The 18321-nt window shown below is 38.8% G+C and overlaps 1 protein-coding gene across 1 annotated transcript; it reads right to left on the bottom strand.

Annotated features, from left to right (window-relative positions):
• Nucleotides 1-267: 267 nt before the first annotated feature.
• Nucleotides 268-15996, bottom strand: NBR1 (neighbor of BRCA1 gene 1; the record flags this gene model as incomplete). Its single annotated transcript, XM_009581210.1, has 20 exons — nt 268-444; nt 833-938; nt 1702-1780; nt 2355-2449; nt 2752-3115; nt 3749-3883; nt 4003-4191; nt 4675-4785; nt 5254-5329; nt 5816-5968; nt 6400-6687; nt 7226-7385; nt 8694-8900; nt 9393-9557; nt 10648-10865; nt 12003-12077; nt 13111-13329; nt 14182-14204; nt 14593-14611; nt 15934-15996. Coding segments are annotated over 20 exons (2922 nt in total), but the record flags the coding sequence as incomplete, so codon positions are not given.
• Between the last annotated feature and the right edge of the window lie 2325 nt (nt 15997-18321).

The raw sequence follows: 18321 nt of genomic DNA, 5'->3' as shown, positions 1-18321 counted from the left end.
AGGATTCAGTATGAAATTAGACACTTAAAGACTACTCATTTAATTATGAGGTCCGAATAACAGTTGAAATTCTGGTCTCCAATTCATAAGATGCTGTGACAAGCACTGTTTGACATTTCCATGAGAAAAAAAGTCAAAAACTCAAAGAAAAACCAAAGTTTTAGTCACACCTCCAAACAGGAAGCAGCTGAGAAGCAGCCTGCTACTGTTGCAGCGTTTAATGAGAGTTTACTCAATGAAGACCATTCCTCCCTCCATCAGGAGGGTTCAGCATCTACTGCTGTACCAGTCACTGTTACTGATCTGAAGCAATTCAGTTACCACTTGAACCATATTATTGTTGTGTTTTTTCAGCAGTCGCAGGTTTAACTGCCTGTCACAGAATCCCATCTCACACAGACTGGATAGAAGAGTGGCAGTGTGCTCTTCTGTAGCTGCAGGCTGCTGAAAACAAAAGATAGTAAGATAAGCTACAAAAAGATCATTTATTTTTGCCATTGGAAGCAGTGGTCCTGCATTATACTGGAATATAATTAAGGCATAGAGGCCATTTTGTCCACAATTAAGCTATTTATATTCTCTTCCACTGTTCACTTACAAAGGTGAATTACTATTCTTACATGACACTGTAAGACACATGCTTCTATCCCAATGGTATGGACCTCCCTGTCTGCTGGTGGAGCAGCATACTTCAAAGGGATGCCATCAAGCTTAACATTTTACTATTGCATGAAGTCCTATATAGAATATCGATACATTTATAAAACACAGACCTATCATTTTAAGGTTGGCATTCTATGAAACTCACACAGCATACAGGAAAGACATTTACCTGTTCTATAATGGGCGGTCCAGCAAATAATGCTTTGTAGGCAGAAGCAGCAACTGACAAAGCTCCTTTAACTAGTTCTCCTGCAATGCTGCTTCCTTGAGGGTATCTGCAGAGAAGTCAGGTATTACTTCAGGGTCAGTAAAGCCAAGTGTTTGTTTCACAAGAAATGCAAGTCCCTCCCTGTTGCTGTGCCATATGAGATTTAGTTCTTGTTGGAAAGAACAACCTATGATCCAAAGGAATCATTGCTGTTTGGGAACTGAGCTATCCAGGAAGCTCATTCCTTCTTTCTTGACACCTTCTATTAAATTGTGGTTTTATGCTAAAGTACATTAGTTTGCTCTCCATAACAAGGCCGTTTGTAAAGAATTAAGTATTCTCACCCAGAAGAGTACATCTATACATGAAAGCTGTGCACTGTGACATATCCATTCAGGCCAGAGTAACTTCCGTTTGTTTTCCATCAATTCGTAAGTCACTTAATATTCTGCTCAATGTTTTGTCTTATTCCTCCAGTCTCAGCATCTTAAAATGCTTAACTTTGTAGCTAACTTACAAAATCCCTATTTCAAGAATCCTGAGATCTTCCAGAAAAAAACCACAGAATTTTAGAAGGATTCAGCTTCAGCTCTTCATACACTTTTGCTTACCAATTCTGCAACCTTCATATTTGTGTCTAAGTAGAAACCAAGATCTTATGAAAATACAGCATTATATAATTCAGCATATGTTTCCTTTGAGAAGGGAGGCCTTTCTACCAAAATACTGACTACATTAAATCTGTAAGCCAGTGCTTTTTCCTAGGTGCCTAATTTAGCAGTTCTTAGTTTAAAACAGTATTTGGGAAGTCACAGTTTCAGCTTCATTACCCTGGGTATTCTGAGCACTTCTGTTTACTAGTTCGAAATCCCAAAGATCCTGGTCCATGACTGTCTTCACCATTGGGTTCTGGAACAGGAAGGAAAAAAAAAAAAAAAAATCATATCAACGTGTCCAGTTAATGAGAAGCTGAAGAGATGCAACATGTACATAAATGGAAGAGTGGGATTCAGTCCAAAATTAATACTTTCAAGTTTAGTTATCCAGACACAAACTAGGTATACAAGATTCTCACTGCAGTCAAAACAATCAAAAGAATTTCAGAAGTCATTTGGCTAATTAATCAGTGGGTGTTTACTTTAACATGACATGAACTGCTGCTGAGCTCCCAGTGACTGTAACAACAGCTTAAATACATAGCTCGTTAATTCCAGAGCGAGGTAGTTTTCCAGATGTCTACAAATATTTCCGAGTACCCTCCTACCATTTCTAATTAATAGATGCTCTTAGCTGACCCACAAAACCAGTTATTTCTTTATTCAAATGTTCTATATAGTAACATTTCAACACCCGAAGAAAAAACAATCATTACTTGGTAGATTTCTGCTCTCCTCAAGAATAATAAGACATCAAATCCAATACTAGGCATAAGGAACAGGCAATAACAACTGTGGATGCACCCTTCATTAAGTACTGTCAATACCTTCTCTTATTTGATTATGAGGAGTGGAAGAGAGATTCTCAAAGGCAGGTATGTTTGGTTCTTGGAAGACATGATCCTGAAAAGATGCAAGATTCCTGAAAACGTAAGGCAAAACAATTACTTTTACTATTTTCATTCTACATGCACACATGTAGGTAAATCAAGATCAACAGACAAATGAAAAAGCTTCACATGCTCCCTTCTTTCCTTCTGTCACGCTCACCTAATTGGCGAGTACAGGCTTTATAAAAAGTTGCATGATTTAGAACATTCACTCCAGTATGCAACAAAACTTTTGTTGTAGCAATTCTGTTGGGACACCGAACTTAAGCACAACACCCTGCAGATTCTACAGCAACACTAACATAACCATTTTGTTCTTGTCCAAAAAGCATACCTTTGTGTCTGGGGTAAGGTGTCCGCAATCTCTGGGGTTAGTGGTACTACAGCCAGTGTTTGTGAAGTTGTCAAAATATCACTGACACTGCAGATCTGTGGCTGGCTTCCCCCTTCTGGATTCTCTGCTCCTGCTTCAGGCTCTCCTGCCTTCTCCAAACTGGGCTGAGAAAGAGCTGAACTATACATAGACTCCCCTAAAGGACGACTGGTATCAAAGCACTCGGGGAGAATAATGATATAATCCTCCGATGAAGCAGAGGAGCCTTGACTTTGAACATCATCTTTATCATCATCTTCCTCTTCATCAGAATTGCCTGTATCACTACTGGGGCTTGCTCTCTCATCAGACAGTGGAAGGTCCCCTAACGGCGGAGGGGGGTGTGAAAAAAAAGTGAAGTATTAACAATTGTCCATTTTGTATGGGTAACAGCAAAGACAGTATTGTCCCAGATATAAAAGGCAAGTGTTCAGAAAAAATTTAAACCTTCGCTGCTGATATTAATGGTATAATTTTCTTTGTCTGTTGGGGGGAGGGTGGGGGCATAGTGTGAAAGAGTAATAGATCTTACTGTTAAGCCTATGGTTAACAGCAGCAGATATGCTGCCGATATTAATGCTCATAATAAAAACAGGAGTAAGAGCCACACTGAGAACTTAAACAGTAGTTTTCAGCTCCTAAATCACATGCATCAGAAAGTTAAAAGCACTGACTTCAAGCTACACGTACAAAATATGGAAGCACCAGCCATGCTTAACATATGAGCACTTATTTGAATACCCCATTGGAACCTTTATGTCTCAATTTCACTTTTTTTTAAAGCAGCTGTTAAACTAGCTGCTTGTTCAGAGTACTGACAACAATTTTCTGATGTAATAATGATTCTCTTGATCTAATGAAGATCAATTTCCTAGAACAGTGTCAGATCTTTTTACACCTGATTTTTTTTGTAGCCCTTATTACAGCTTTACTTTAAATTCAAACCTATTTTACTTACCACAGTCATTTTCTGTCATTGCCTCTGACTGATGAATCTTTGCTTCCTTTTTAGAAGTGGAATTAGTTTTTATCCTAGGAGATTCTTCATTTATCACATTGCAGCTGAAGGTGTCTTGTAATGTTTGTAAAGAGTCTAATAAAACAATCAGGAAAAACAAAGCAATATCACCACCTGCAGTGCAGGGCAATTTGTGGCCAATGTCTGACTGCAAAAAAGTAAAGCCACAGAAGCCAGCTAAAGACAGTACTTACTCTGGAGGATTTTCTTTTTTTGGGGGGGCTTATGGTCAGGTGCAGCATCCAGGGTTAGAGAGCGAATTACAGTTTCACAGACAAACTGCGTCCCACTCATATCTTCTTCTCCTTCCTCCTGGTTCAGTGGATGTTCAGCTTTCAGTTTCACTATGCTAGTATCTGCAGGAAAGCAGGCTTCTGTCATTCCTTTGAAAGGGAAACATAACAGATTATTTTAGCACCACCACAAGAAAATGTAAATATATGAAGAATTTTTTAGGCTAGCCAAGGCTAATATTGACTCTATGTGTTAATTCTTTTTAAAAATTCAAAGATTTTGGAATTCAGTTCAAGTTGAATGTGAAAGTGATTGACAAGTATGGGGGCCACACCTGGGGTGTTTGAATACAATCTAGTCTATAAAGGGCAAATTGTTAGTTCTCCAAACAATTCTAGTAGTTGGACAAATCAAGAGAAGCATTTGTATCTCTGAATTCTACATATATTACGTTCCAACCTCTACAATCAGAGAGCAGCATCAGACTACAAGTTTACGAGCCAAACAACTGTTTGTTTTTCCACAGAAGGGAAAGACAGGAGTTAGACTTCTTTTTAGACATCAAGACTGCTGACCACACAGAAGTGACAATGTCCTCCTCCCCCCACCCCCAAGCTCTCACTACTGCTTACCAGGCACGGGTTTAAATCCACTCCCTTCATTCTCCTCCTCTATCTGACCTAAGCCAGGTTTCTCCAGCAAGGGGCTGTCATGTGGCAAAGGGGACATGCATGGAGTCATGTCTGAAAAACAAAGGTAGCAAAGATAATTGGGACTAAAGGAGTAAGAACCTTCCTTCCTCTAGGAGACAATCTTTTAAGAAGTTATCCTTTTTTAAGGGATATTCTTCCAAGACTGAAGAAACCCAGTTATCTTACAAGACAATTTGGTGAAATAAACAACTAGCTTCACATTACACTGGCACTGGTTGAACAAAGAAAATGGCAGCCTTCTTCAATGTCTGGAATCTTATGGTCTTGGGGATGTGAAGCTGAAAAGAACCAAAGACTGAAAAATACAAAGGATACAAAGCACTATCAAATATCTCCCCTCAGATTGCAGCAATAATTAAAATGAAAAGACAGGAGAGCTGGGAAGACACTCTAGCCTGAAGAGCAAATAAGCCTTGTGTACAAATAAGTTCAGCTTTTCAATGGGTAAACAGTTAACTTGGAATGCTAGAGACAGCACACAGAATATGAGAACCTTACCAACAGGAGTATTGTGTGGCACTCGCTCCAATTCCTGCACAATATTAATGTCCAACAGCTCAAAGGACAGCAAATCCTACAGAAAGAAACACCACACAGTTTTCATCAGCAAACCCTGAAATGGAATCTTATGCTGTACTTCCCAGCATCAGATCCCATTAACTTACAAATAAGTCTACTCCACTTTGTTAGTTACTCAGCATGATCTCAAGACAGAGGGCAGTTTTCCCGTAACGTACATCCACATCATAGAATATAGTACGCAAATCAGGGCAGCAAGAGGCAAAGGTAAGTACTCCCTTGTTAGGGGCCAGAGAAAGACCCAACCCTGTGACTCTTTATTGAGAATCTTAGTCTGTCCTGCACATACCTTCCATATAGTGACAGTCCCCGATACTAATTCAAGAAAATAATTCTGCTATATAAAATGCAATATACTTTTCCTGAAAATATAGTGACTATTTTAGAGCTCAGAAGCTTTCTATTCTTATGGATGTCTATGTACCTACATATCAAACCCGAGGTAGTTTGTTTTATCTCTACCTGAATTTTAGCACTTTACCTGTGCAGTGAGGAGATCAACAGATGGGATATAAAATTCTCTCTCACTTGGCAGATTTTTGATCTTTAAAGGAATTGTTGGCAGAGGTATTTCAGCCTGCTCCATGATTTCACCCATCAGTTGAGCACCAGCTTCTGTCTTTAAGGAAGCATCCTGCAAAAGCAAAAAAATAATGTCAGGCAGCAAATAAAACAATTACATAAAATGTAAAGCCTGAATATTGTGTATAAGAACACAAGTAACTTGAAAAGAGATTTAATTCAATTCATTTTAGAGCTGAAAGGGCAAGACCTAACATAAAGAGAAATCCTGCAGTATTTCAGTTCAATCAAAGAACTAGACACATAGCTGCAACAGACTGGTAACTAATCCCATGCCTGTCAAAAGAATGACCATTTTAGAACTTACAAATGCAGTAAGTTGTGTTTCTTTTCTATTAAAAATAAAAATTAGAAGCAAACATTTAAAAGAATGCCCTGGAAATCAGTATAGGTAGGGACACTACACCACTGCACCAAACAATATTCATTGCTCCTTCTACTAGGCAATTCAGAACTGTCCCAAGTACCGTATGAATTACTTGCCTGTTTGGTGCTGGAAGCTTTATCCTTCTGACAGGAGTCAGAATCCTTCCAATTGCTTTCTAGATAGTCAGTAGATGGGGAGGGATCCACAACAATACTGCACCAGATCCTGGGCCCAAACTGTTCCCCTCTGTGTGACAGCCTCCAGTGAGAGGTGTAAGTTCCTTCTATATTAGGAGCTACAAACTCAACTGAAACAGTTCCTACTTGTCCCGATGGAAGGGATGGCACTAACACATCTTTTTTCTCAGAAGATGCCAAGGTCAGATTTCCCCACATAAGTTTCAGCTGAAATATGCAACAAAAAAAGCAAAAGTTAACTTCACAAGCTTCTCTGCAAACTGTGGGTAGTAAAAAGCACTTAACGTTCCTCTGCTGAAAGGCCTTGTAGATACTAGGCATGGAGAAGAGAGGCTGCTAGTAAACATTCTCACATTAGTCACCATCACCACAAAGTAAGAAGATACCCCCATCTTTCAACATGAACTCAGTCACTCACAGAATAAAGGCTTTTTGAAGTCAGAAAAGCAACACAACCTTGTAAAGGTGTTCAACAAGGTTGAACTGTAACATTGTAACAGCACTGGAAGATGTGTTCAGTGATGTTAATCTCGATTGCTTTCCTCCTATAATCTGCAGTTGTAAAAGAGTACCTAGACAGCTTATTGCCCCAGAACTCCCAGCTTGTGAATTAACAGGCCAAATGAAATCCTGCAGGAAGGACGACAGAGAATTCAGGTTCCGACAGAGAATTCAGGTTCCTAATGCATCCAAATATTATCTTCCAGAACTTTAGCGTGTAAAAGTAGTAACAGAGGAAGGATACCTTTGTGTCTGAGCTCCACTCCACATTGCCAGTATTCTTCATTCGCCAGTGTTTGATAAACTTTGTTCCTGGTTGCAAGTGAGTCCCATCTGGCAAATTCTCATCCACAAATACTGCACTTAGTGTTGGGACAATTGCTTGGAAGGGTTGACTAGGACTCCTGGGATTGGGGGGGAGGAAACAAACAATAAAAGACACCAAAAACCACCAAAACTGAGCAAGTTGTTCAGCTGCTATTTCACTGACTAGAAATGGAGGAGGCCATTTAATTTGTTTTCTTCTTTTATCTCCAGAAGTGTTTCAAAATTCTAACGTTTTAGCTACTGTTTTCATTTTAAGTCTAAACACCACAATAGCACTTTGCTTTCCTTTGCTTAAGGAAAAGAGAAACATCAAAACAAGATTTGCTTATTTGGAAGAATATAATTACAGAACTCAGGTTTAATAGAGAGAAGTTCACTGTTCTTCACTTGATTTTATTTAGTCTGACAGCACTTCGGGCTATGCTATTCTGTTAGAGAATGAAGTCATTATCTTTATGATGTTGAATCAAAAATACTGTGCTATAATCTAAGCACTATAGTGTCTTTTATTTGGCCTTACAAGCAATATTTTTCAGCAAGATACCACAGCTTTTACCTGAAAGGGGCTCTAAAATAGATTTAATCCAAAGCTTTACTGTTAATTTGGGCGCACTGAGAGGAGACTGGTGAAGCAGCTCATACGCATGCCAACTTTAAAAGATCTAAAAAAAAGAATTCGGACCTAAATGAGCATTGGTTTTGTTCCTGTAATATGCCTGTTCAGCAAAAAGGAAGCAAAGATAGCTATTTCAAGCTCCCCACAAATGTAAGTAACTGATTAATATTAATTTGACTTTTAAATGCCCTAAATGGAAGGGATGAATTAAAGAAACTAGAACTATACAAGTTTTACACCTGTACATTCATAAAACCAAAGGGAACGGAAAATGCAAAGTGGTTCCCTGCAAAGGCTGCTGTCTAGTGAGCCTCAGCCTAAGATCACATAAAAAAGGAAAAAAGAAAAAAAAAAAAAGAGCACTGAACATAAGTACACAGAATGTACTTGACTTTATGCAGAGACACTTAATATAGAAGGAAGATACAGACCTTTTTAAAACTGGTAGTAATGTTAATTTACGCTGTAGGTGCACGCATGCGTATATATGTAATCCTAGGCATTCCCCTTCCTCCTGAATCTATATAAATCTGCAAGTTTCTGTTAATAACCATCAGTTGCTTTTTTTTCTTCTCCTACTCTCCTCCCAAGTAAAAACAGTAAAGACACTCCACCTTGCAAATTCCATTTAGACAAAGTTCTCACAGGGTCCAATGACAAATGATACTTTAAATGAGCAATTTCATAACTTCCTCCTATTACTTTAACTTGGTCTCATCACGAAAGGACAGACAGCACAACTAAGAAATGCTCAGCTAATATCTCTTACAGGAAGGTATTAGGTTGGAGACTCTCAGATTTCAGAGTAGGTGAGCCACTAGTTTCCAATACATGGACAGAGTTCCACAAATGAATTTTCCTGTGCAATTTTAGCTGCTTTTTGAGCTCTCGAACCTCTGCCTTTCGCTGTTTCTTCTCTGCTCGTAATCTTTGCTTTTCTGCCTTCAGAAATCTTTTGTCCATCTGTTTCTGGAGCCTGCAAAGAGAATAAGCCACCTTGTTACAATACATTAAACTGATCAGAATTTAGCTTTAGCCAACACAGTCTTAGTCTCAAAGGGAACACTTCAGGAAATGTCTCATGCTTCTAGACTGGATACCAGATAATTTTAAAAGAACATCTTCATAGTTGCTCATGAAGATATTTCAAATAGCCTCAGTGAAAGCGCAAACTTAAAGGCAGATTGGAGAATGCTCAAAGAAAAAGCATGCTCTCAAAGTTTGCTACCCACCTATGACACAAAATTCTGTCTTTTCTACTTTGTTATTAAAAATGCTGTAAGATTCGTGACTTAGGCCATTTGTAAGTATATAGCTATTTTTAGCTACTCACAATAAAGTTTGACTACTATTTCCATTTCTTGTTATCTCTAAATCTAAAATAAAAGCTGAACATAACCCCAATACAGGTGTTTCCACTTTGCTATCAGGATAATCTTGTCAGGTACTGACAGGTGCCACCATTTACCTAACTTGCTCCAGAGTAGCAGGCAGGCGAGGCGAAAACTCTGCAAGACTGTAATTCTCAGCAATACGTAGTATAGGTCTTCGCAGCTTTAACAAGACATGATTAGGATCATGTGCATATGTTCCTGCTTCACACTGTTCACAGATATTGTAGGCTGGACAAAGGCTGCAAAGCAGAAAAGGCAAGAAGGTTACCAAGAGGCAGACAAAGAACTAATGCACTAGAAAGACACTGAAGGGTAATTAATCCTTATATTTCTGCAGGGAAACAACTCTGTATCATATTACCATTGTAAGCAGTGCCTGAGTAAAACAGAAGCTGGTTCTCTCACTTACACATCAATATTTGGAGCCATCTGAATACCTAGATCAGTATCTCTTCTTGGCAAAACTGCAACACAGTTCTCACTTCCTTCTTGAACACACATTGAAAAAAACTGATGCTTCCTTTAGCACAAGTGACTAACAATTGTTGCTATAAAGGATAAAACATTATACTGAAATCCAATGCCGGAAACAGCATCAGACTTATGAAAATACAGAGGATAAGTCAACTGAAGTATTCAGGGATGCAAATCAGATTGCTCCTGCAGGAACAGGACTGGTAAAAGACAGACGGTCAACTCCTGCTAGCAAGAAAAATAAACATCCAAAGAAAAACCCCTGTTGGCATTCCATTCACTGCTACTGCCTAGTCCTAAAATACTTACCTTTACAGCAATTGCCTCATTCAAATAAAAACCTCACTTTTGATACCCCACTTAAGACACTCATCAAAACCTATTTCATATTATTAAACTGACAACAGCGAGGTCATTAAAAAAAAGCATAACCTGCCTTAGTCTCACTGACTGTCAGAACTAAATAAAGGACTATTACAGACTGGTGGTTATAAGTTTTGCTTTTTTGTTTAGTTAACTGAACTCAATGAAACATTTTCCTTTACAATTACTGCATGTTATATGCAAAAAAAGTAAAGAGTGTGTAAGAATATAGCAAATGTTATAAAGTTTTCTCACTTCGTATTAACAATCACATTTTCTCAAATAGTATTAATCTTGCTCTTATGCAGATAAGGTCTAGTCACTACAGCAGAGAACAAAGCTGTTTGTGAGACACATACTAGAGGTTCCGAAATGTACAGCACGCTGCAGATTAGAAATCTAGAAGTCTATGACACCAAGATACTTTCGCGGACTCATTCACATGCGTTACATGTTAGGTTTCCCACACTCCCATCTCTCATCATATTCTACCTGCACTGGTAGCGAACTCCAACAATTCGGGCCTGGCAGTTGCAGCAGGAGATCAGCCAGTCACACTGGTTGCCATTCCCTGATTGGCTCTCTGAAGTTGGAGGTGCTGCTGCAATAGAGCTCTCGGAAAAATCTGGAGGCTGATTGTGATGAACAAGCTTCTCATATAGCTTCTGTTCCAGTTTCTCAACAGTTTCCTTAACTACTTGTTCCCTGAACTGAAAAAAAATTAAAGTAGTCATGGATGAGACCCACCTATGCAGCTTCAAAGTTGGATTACGTTGTCCCAAGTCTCCCAACCCGTAAGTCACAAACCAGCTCAGAATCCACTTCCCATCTCCCCAGCACATTCCAGATGAAATTACACAAGTATCACATTCCTCAAAGAGGATTTGTATTTTAGAAAATACCAGCTCCTAGGTTTTAACAAGGCAAATTAAAAATCATATAGTCATGCTTACAATATTAAGGTTCTTCCACAACCTTGCACAAAGGGAAGGAAACTAATCTCTGAGACAATTAACACAACTCCATACAAACCCCTCCGGAGTCTCTATCATCAAGTCCTGATTTTTTCCACCAGGGATGTTTTAAACACAACCATTAAGTTCCCCTATCTTTAGTTTGTAGAAAGAGGTGGCAAAGGAAGGGAGATGCTAGAAAAAAAACCTTAAAGATAAATGCATATACTATTGTAGCACCTTTTAGTTTCAAGAACTCACTAGCTAATTAATTCTTAGCACTCGTATCTAACTGCTTCTCAGTGATATTTATTTGGTGTTCAAAACAAGTTAACACCCACATCTTATTAATCTATAGGTTATACTCATTGGCCTCCTGAAAGTATTTTCTTAAACTGGACAATCAAGAAAAGCAAGGTCATCAAATGCTATGCTTCAAATCTCAGGAAACCTTAAGTATCACCCCACTGAAACTGGTCAAACAAGAGCTTCCAACAGCAACACCGCATTTCATGCTCTCTCTCATCATGAGTGCCCTGAAGTTCCTATGACTATCTGGAGTGCAACAAGGATTCTAGCATGGGAGCTACTTAAAACTACACTCAAACCAATCAAGTGTATGAACCAAACAATCCACTTTTGACAAGAAGTGGCATGTATCAAACTTTTTTTTAAGGTAACACCTACACTGTACAGTCAGACATCTAGTTTCCATTTATCACCACAAAACCAAAGTGATTAGATGTCTAAATGCCCTTTAAGATCCTGGTCACAAGTACTGAGAGCAAGTGTGATCAGATGTATAGCGAGTTAGGCATCACAGGTGTCTTTTCCACCCACACCCTCTTACGTATTCCTTTAAGAATACTAAAATTCAGAAGAAAACACACTTACTGTTTCCAAGTAGCTAGTAAACCATCCTGGAGGATTTTCATTTGTTCTTCCTGTTCTAGTGTGATTTAACTTTTGCTGGGGGAAAAAAACAAACCAAACAAACAAAAAAACACACCACAAAAGTAAGTCACAAACTTCAAGTATGCAAAGCTGAAAAAAACCCTCAATACAGCAAGTTAACCACTTTCAAATAGCTCTCCCCTCAACTGTCTTTACAAAAAAAAGATTTCAAGTTCTTCAGAAAACAGTGGAAAAGCAACACAAGCAAGCGACTGACATTTTCCTGACAGATTTCTGCCTTACTAGCATTTGAGTGTAATTACACATCAAAGCCAAAGAAATCAAGTCAACCAGATAGCAGTCAGGGCTTCAGGAGACCAAGAAGGACATTGAGGTGCTGGAGCGTGTCCAGAGAAGGGCAACAAAGCTGGTGAAGGGCCTGGAGCACAAGTCTTATGAGGGGGGGCTGAAGGAACTGGGGTTGTTTAGCCTGGAGAAGAGGCGGCTGAGGGGAGACCTCATCGCGCTCTACAACTACCTGAAAGGAGGTTGTAGCGAGGTGGGGGTTGGTCTCTTCTCCCAAGTAACTAGCGATAGGACGAGAGGAAATGGTCTCAAGTTGCGCCAAGGGAGGTTTAGATTGGACATGAGGAAAAATTTCTTTACTGAAAGAGTGGTCAGGCCTTGGAACAGGCTGCCCAGGGAAGCGGTGGAGTCACCATCCCTGGAAGTATTTAAAAGTCGTGTAGATGAGGTGCTTAGGGCCATGGTTTAGTGGGCATGGTGGTGCTGGGTTGATGGTTGGACTCGATGATCTTAGAGGTCTTTTCCAACCTTAATGATCCTATGATTATATGATTCTAATTGCTTTGTTTATCAAAATACTTAAGAATGGTCAACATGAAAGAATCTGTATTTCTAAATACAGCATCAAAATATCCTCTTGAAGGCATTCAAACAATTTTGCAAGCTTCAATGGGTGCAGATAGGTGAAAATGAAGACAACTTCTGAACTCAGAGTTTTTATGTATGGGTAAAGATAACGATGAGTGAATTACACTTAGAATTCTTTGTTTTAATGAATATATAATCCAGCTCTGCATCCTACCTGAATTGTCAGCTCCTCTTCATTTTTTAAGGCTTCCTCTAACCCCTGAGCTGGCATGGAATAGTACGAAAGAGGTTTCTTCTCATCTTTAAGAGGTGCCAACTTTTCTGTCACAGTTTTTTCATGTAGTTGCAAAGAACAAGAATACGAAGTTTCTTTCAGAGAAGAGTTTTCTTCATACACATTCATCTGAAGTTGATTTCCTTGTTTAACTGCGATCTAAATAAACAGTACATACATACACCATATTTACTCCACTTACAACTAACATACAAAATCCTGTAAAAATACAGCACTACACTACACTGGAGAGGTTGGGGAAAGACTAACACACAAAAAAAGAAAAATTGAGTGAAATGCCAAGGTACAATCAGCTGATAGTCTATTCTGCCTTTCTTAAAGGTCACTAATATGCTTATCAAAAAGTTTATTACAAGCAAAAGGTTAATCATGCAGATATTCTGCAGGAATTTTTCAATCTACGATAAAGCTGTTCATATGACCCAGTAAACAACAGAGATTTCATCCAGGAACTTACAGTAAATTTTAATTTATTGTTATTTTCAAATTATTATCAGATTGGAAATTCAGACAAAAAGTTCTTGAAAGCATTAGTATTGTACAACTGAAATGTAAAGGAATACAATTCTTATTTTGTCTAAGTAAAATTAACTGCTTATAAAGTAACTAAGCATTGATACCAATTAAAGTTTTAGTGCCAGAGAGTACAACATTAGAGTCTAGGTGGCAAGATTTTTAAAGGGATCCCATTAGAGCCCAGTATCTCCAAACATGGGATTACTGTTTAAGTGTTTGAGAAAGTCAGTCATTTAACCAATGAATTGGCTGCTCAGGGCCCTGAATCACAACTGCCTATTCAACTAATTTATACAAATCAAGATTAGCCTGGAAGGAAAAAAATTGTAGCAAAACATTCAAGCTAGTGTCCAAAGCTAGAAAACTGAGCTATTCTGATTTCCATGGGCCAGGTAATGCTGTTTTTTTCTCAGCTACACCAATTTTCATTGGAGAAGGATGAATATATTGAAAAAAGTCAAAGAGAGCATTTACCTTCAGAGCTTCTTCATATTCCTCTAAAGAAAAAGGGAAAGAAATGTGAATTTTCCCTGTCTCAAACAATAGATGTAAGTTTACCACATAGTATTTAGGGACCCTTACATCAAGGAGTGTCTCCCATACCTTCTGTAAGTTCTTTTAAAATAGTGCTACTGAAGGAAGAAGTTGTATATACAGCAACAAGCAAACATGTTCTCACAGCCTAGAGACTTAACATTCCATTAATTTAGTCATTTCCAATTTGTTCCTATGGATCAAAAACTCCTTCCTTTGGGAAGAATTTGATGCCCAACCATACATAAAATCCAAAAATCAAAAAGAAAGCATTCTCAAATGCTTCTCCAAAAACAGGAACAACAGTTGGGGTCTGTTTACTGATTTCACTTCAGTAAAGTAGCAGCTCACCTTTGCTATTCACAGAGACCTGCAAAGAGAAATAATAGTGAGTAATAGCCAATATGTTTTTGTGATTCTCTTAAAATTAACACGCTTTCAGAATAAATGTACTTTTATTCAGAGTTTCCAAAATACCACTCCTTCAGATATTTGTTATTGCTGCCATGTTTAATCATTAATCAATGTTGTGGTGTTCTGGAGCAGACCATGTTCTTTATTAGGTTTGCACAATAAGCAAGGTCTCTGGCACCTACTAGCATCCATAACAAGTGTGGTCTCATCAACTGGAAGTAAGCTGGCACCAGTACCAATGGGTTCACTATGCAAGTACACAGAGGTTGGACCCCGTTGCTTTTAAATACCCAACATGAAACACTTAACTGGTTTTTTGGTTTAGATACAAACCAAGCCCATCTTCTACAGGTGCTCATGTATCAATTTTGCACATAGACGTTACTAACACAAGAAGCTATTTAATCGCTACAGCATTGTATGATTCTGAACAATGTTTACTCTACTTGTATTTGAAAAAGATGTTTAACAGATGCATCTATATATTTATATAGATACAGGCTGGAAAATAAGGGGAGAATCCTTCCCTGAAATGTTGCTGGAAGCATCTTGACATTTCCCCTTACGGAAAAAAATAAAAACCAAGATCCCCATCTCCGCAATTTAGTAGCGCAACAAACCAAGTAGTGGAACACAGAGTTTGCAAAAGCTATGTTCTGTTTGAGAGCTACGTTCTACTCTAAATATTTAGATAAACAGAAAGAATATGAGAGGGTGAGGTTATGCCAAGCAGGAAGTTACTCAGCAAGGACAACTAGAAGTAACCAATTTGTTTTCTGAGTCAGTAATCTGCTTGGAGATTATAGCATTTGCATAAAACAAGCAGAGGATTTGAGTACACCAGATCACTGAAGTAAACATATGCTAATGACAGGGGACCTACATTTTTCAGAGGAAGGAGTGTAGATTGAAGAGACAGGACTTTACCATGGCGCCAAACACAAGTAGTTACAACTACCTTATTCTGATAAAATGAAAAATAAAAAAGTCCCTCAACAGAAGCATCCCTTCCTCAGAGCACACAGAACCACTGGCTGTTTCTATGGGGTGGGAAAAAGAAAGGCAGTAGCTTCTAAAAAACTGTTTTAGAATAAATAGGTTATATTAAGAGTGAAACCACAAGACTAATAGCTATTTTCTTATCAAAGGGGCAAAAACATCACCTCTGATCCGCATAATAAACATTCCCGAAGGACCCACTACAAATTATCAAGAGGCAAAAAGATTCATGCCAGTCATATTTTGGTAGACCTGTTGGGAAGGTGGGGGGTATTTTACCTCATCATTATCCTCATCAATGTATTTGATCTGAACATCACCCAGGTCAAATGAAACTTTAACCTGTAAGGAAAAAAGAACACAAAACCACAATGAGACAGGACTACAGATGTTTTCAGTTAATCATGATTATTAATAGGGAAAAATGTTTTAACCCTTCTGCCCCTCCCTTCAGTTTCTCAGTTGAAATAAACACTGTTTTACAAAATCCATTCTTCTGGAGTTGAACAACTCTCCCAGTGCCTTGCCTCCAATCTTTACTAACTTGCTATAATGAAAAAAAAATTTCTTTCATATGTCACCTTCCCTAGTTAACATTTATCCCAAAATAAATAATAATAACCTTTCCATTACAAGGGGACTAGCTCGGGGTTAACGAACTCAGTCATGATAAACACTGCAATATACAAAGGCTAAAGCCAGCAATCACTGAATGCTAACTCTTACATTAAAAAGCACCAAGAATACAGCTCACACAGGTGAGCAGCTTTTCTTCCACAAACCTATTTGCATTCTGAGAAATTAGGATTAATTCAAGTACTAAAAAGAGCAAAGTATCTCATTCTACTACTCACCGACCGATGCACTGTACATCTGAACATATAAATCCATTATAGAGATCAGAATTAGGAGAATAAAGCTGAGCAGCTATTTTGTATTTTGCATCAATAGGGCAGAATGAACAGCATCAAATCAACCATAAATGAAGGCAGTTGTTTCCCCGTGTTGTATAACAGTCTTGGAGGCTCATGTGCATTTCTGTATCATTTACCTACACAAGCTGTATTCTTCTCGACAGAAACTCTCTCTGAAAAACTGCTATATCTGAGACACATTCTGCTAGCCTGGACCTAACAGAAGAACACTAGCAACCTTAGAAGACAGCAGATGGCAGGGACTTACATGGCACCACAGGAGCACAATGACATAGCTATATACATTCTGCAATGAATGTGCTACAGGCAGGTTCTTCCAGTGATATATCCCAAATTAATTTTGGGAGTGCAGCGAGAGAACCAACTCAGTTTGTCATGAAGAAAACGGTGGTCTGTATCTACATTGTCTAGTACCACAAATTGTTCCCTAAAACTCAAGCTAGAACCAGAGATTGGGTTATCCCTTATAAACACCAGACGTTTAATACATTAAAACATAGGAAAGACACAGTTTAACTGCTACTACCTTGAAACAGTAATTCACACAACATAGTGCAGGGACACGCAGTGGCACTACCTTGGTTAGGGAAACATTATTGTAATAGACCACCACACCTTGAACAAACACACCCTCACTCTCAGACTACTTAAGATTAAGGGCAATACCATGCTTACACAGCAATTGCTTCCAGCTGTGATGCAAGTAGGATTCTGACTAGTTCAAACACTCCTGCAGGGTCTACTTGCCACCAAGCATTTTAAGCCTGAACTAGCGCCTCTTGTAGGAGATTGAAATACGAGTGAAGATGATGCAGTTCAAACTTTGAATATGAGCAATTCACAGTGCAAGAACCTCCTACAAGGTACACTGGAATAGGTTAGCTAAAAAAAGAACCAAAAGAGAAAAAATAAAATACTGGCAAGATCTCTTAAGATGCAACTTGGAGAGTAAGCTAAAAAACCATAACAGTTGCTACAGAAAAAAAAAAAAAAAGGAAACATCATAACCAAGGAAAGCCTTACTAGACAATTTCAACCTCAGCCAATACAGGAATTTTCACTAAATAGCACTGGAAATAAACATCCAAGCAAAAACTATTCAATATACCAAGTGCATGATTTACTGACCTGCATAAGCAACTGTCTATGCATGCATGGGCCACTATATATATATCTAAATTAGCACACACAAGGCACCAGGAAGCAAGAAACCGAGAATGTATGTTAGTGACTCAGTACCCCAGAGAGCAAAGAGAAATCTTCAGGAAAATGTTCTACAAGCAACAGAAGAGCATCACTTCACTGTATCTACTTGAATGAGTAAAAAAACGGGAGATAAGGAGGAACAGACTGTTCTTTATAGGCGTACAGTGCCAAAACCAAGTATCCATAACTGTGGAAGAAAGCAAAGCACACAACTAAGGCCACCTGCTCACACAGAAAAACAAGCGACCCATCAGTAGTTTTATCCAAAACAAGCTTTTCATGCCACTCTACGTATAGAACATGAGTAAAAGTTACTGTTAACGCTAAAAGAAAAACTGAGACCGCAGCAGAATGAAACAGCAGTTCTAACAGCCTGTGAAATGGGGGACACGGCTTAGGAAGCCGAGAGAGAAGATGCTGGGCCCTCGGGGAGGCGCTTACGCTCCCAGCGCCTCACCGAGACGGCTCCCCGCAGCGCTGCCCCGCGGCGGGCCCTCCGCTCTGCCTCCCAGGGCGAGGCGGGACG

The sequence above is a fragment of the Fulmarus glacialis genome, unplaced genomic scaffold (assembly GCF_000690835.1).
Source record: "Fulmarus glacialis isolate BGI_N327 unplaced genomic scaffold, ASM69083v1 scaffold50000, whole genome shotgun sequence".
In the NCBI taxonomy this organism is placed as follows: Eukaryota; Metazoa; Chordata; class Aves; order Procellariiformes; family Procellariidae; genus Fulmarus; species Fulmarus glacialis.
The sequence above is the reverse complement of the archived record's forward strand: the minus strand, read 5'-3'. Positions and strand labels throughout refer to the sequence as shown.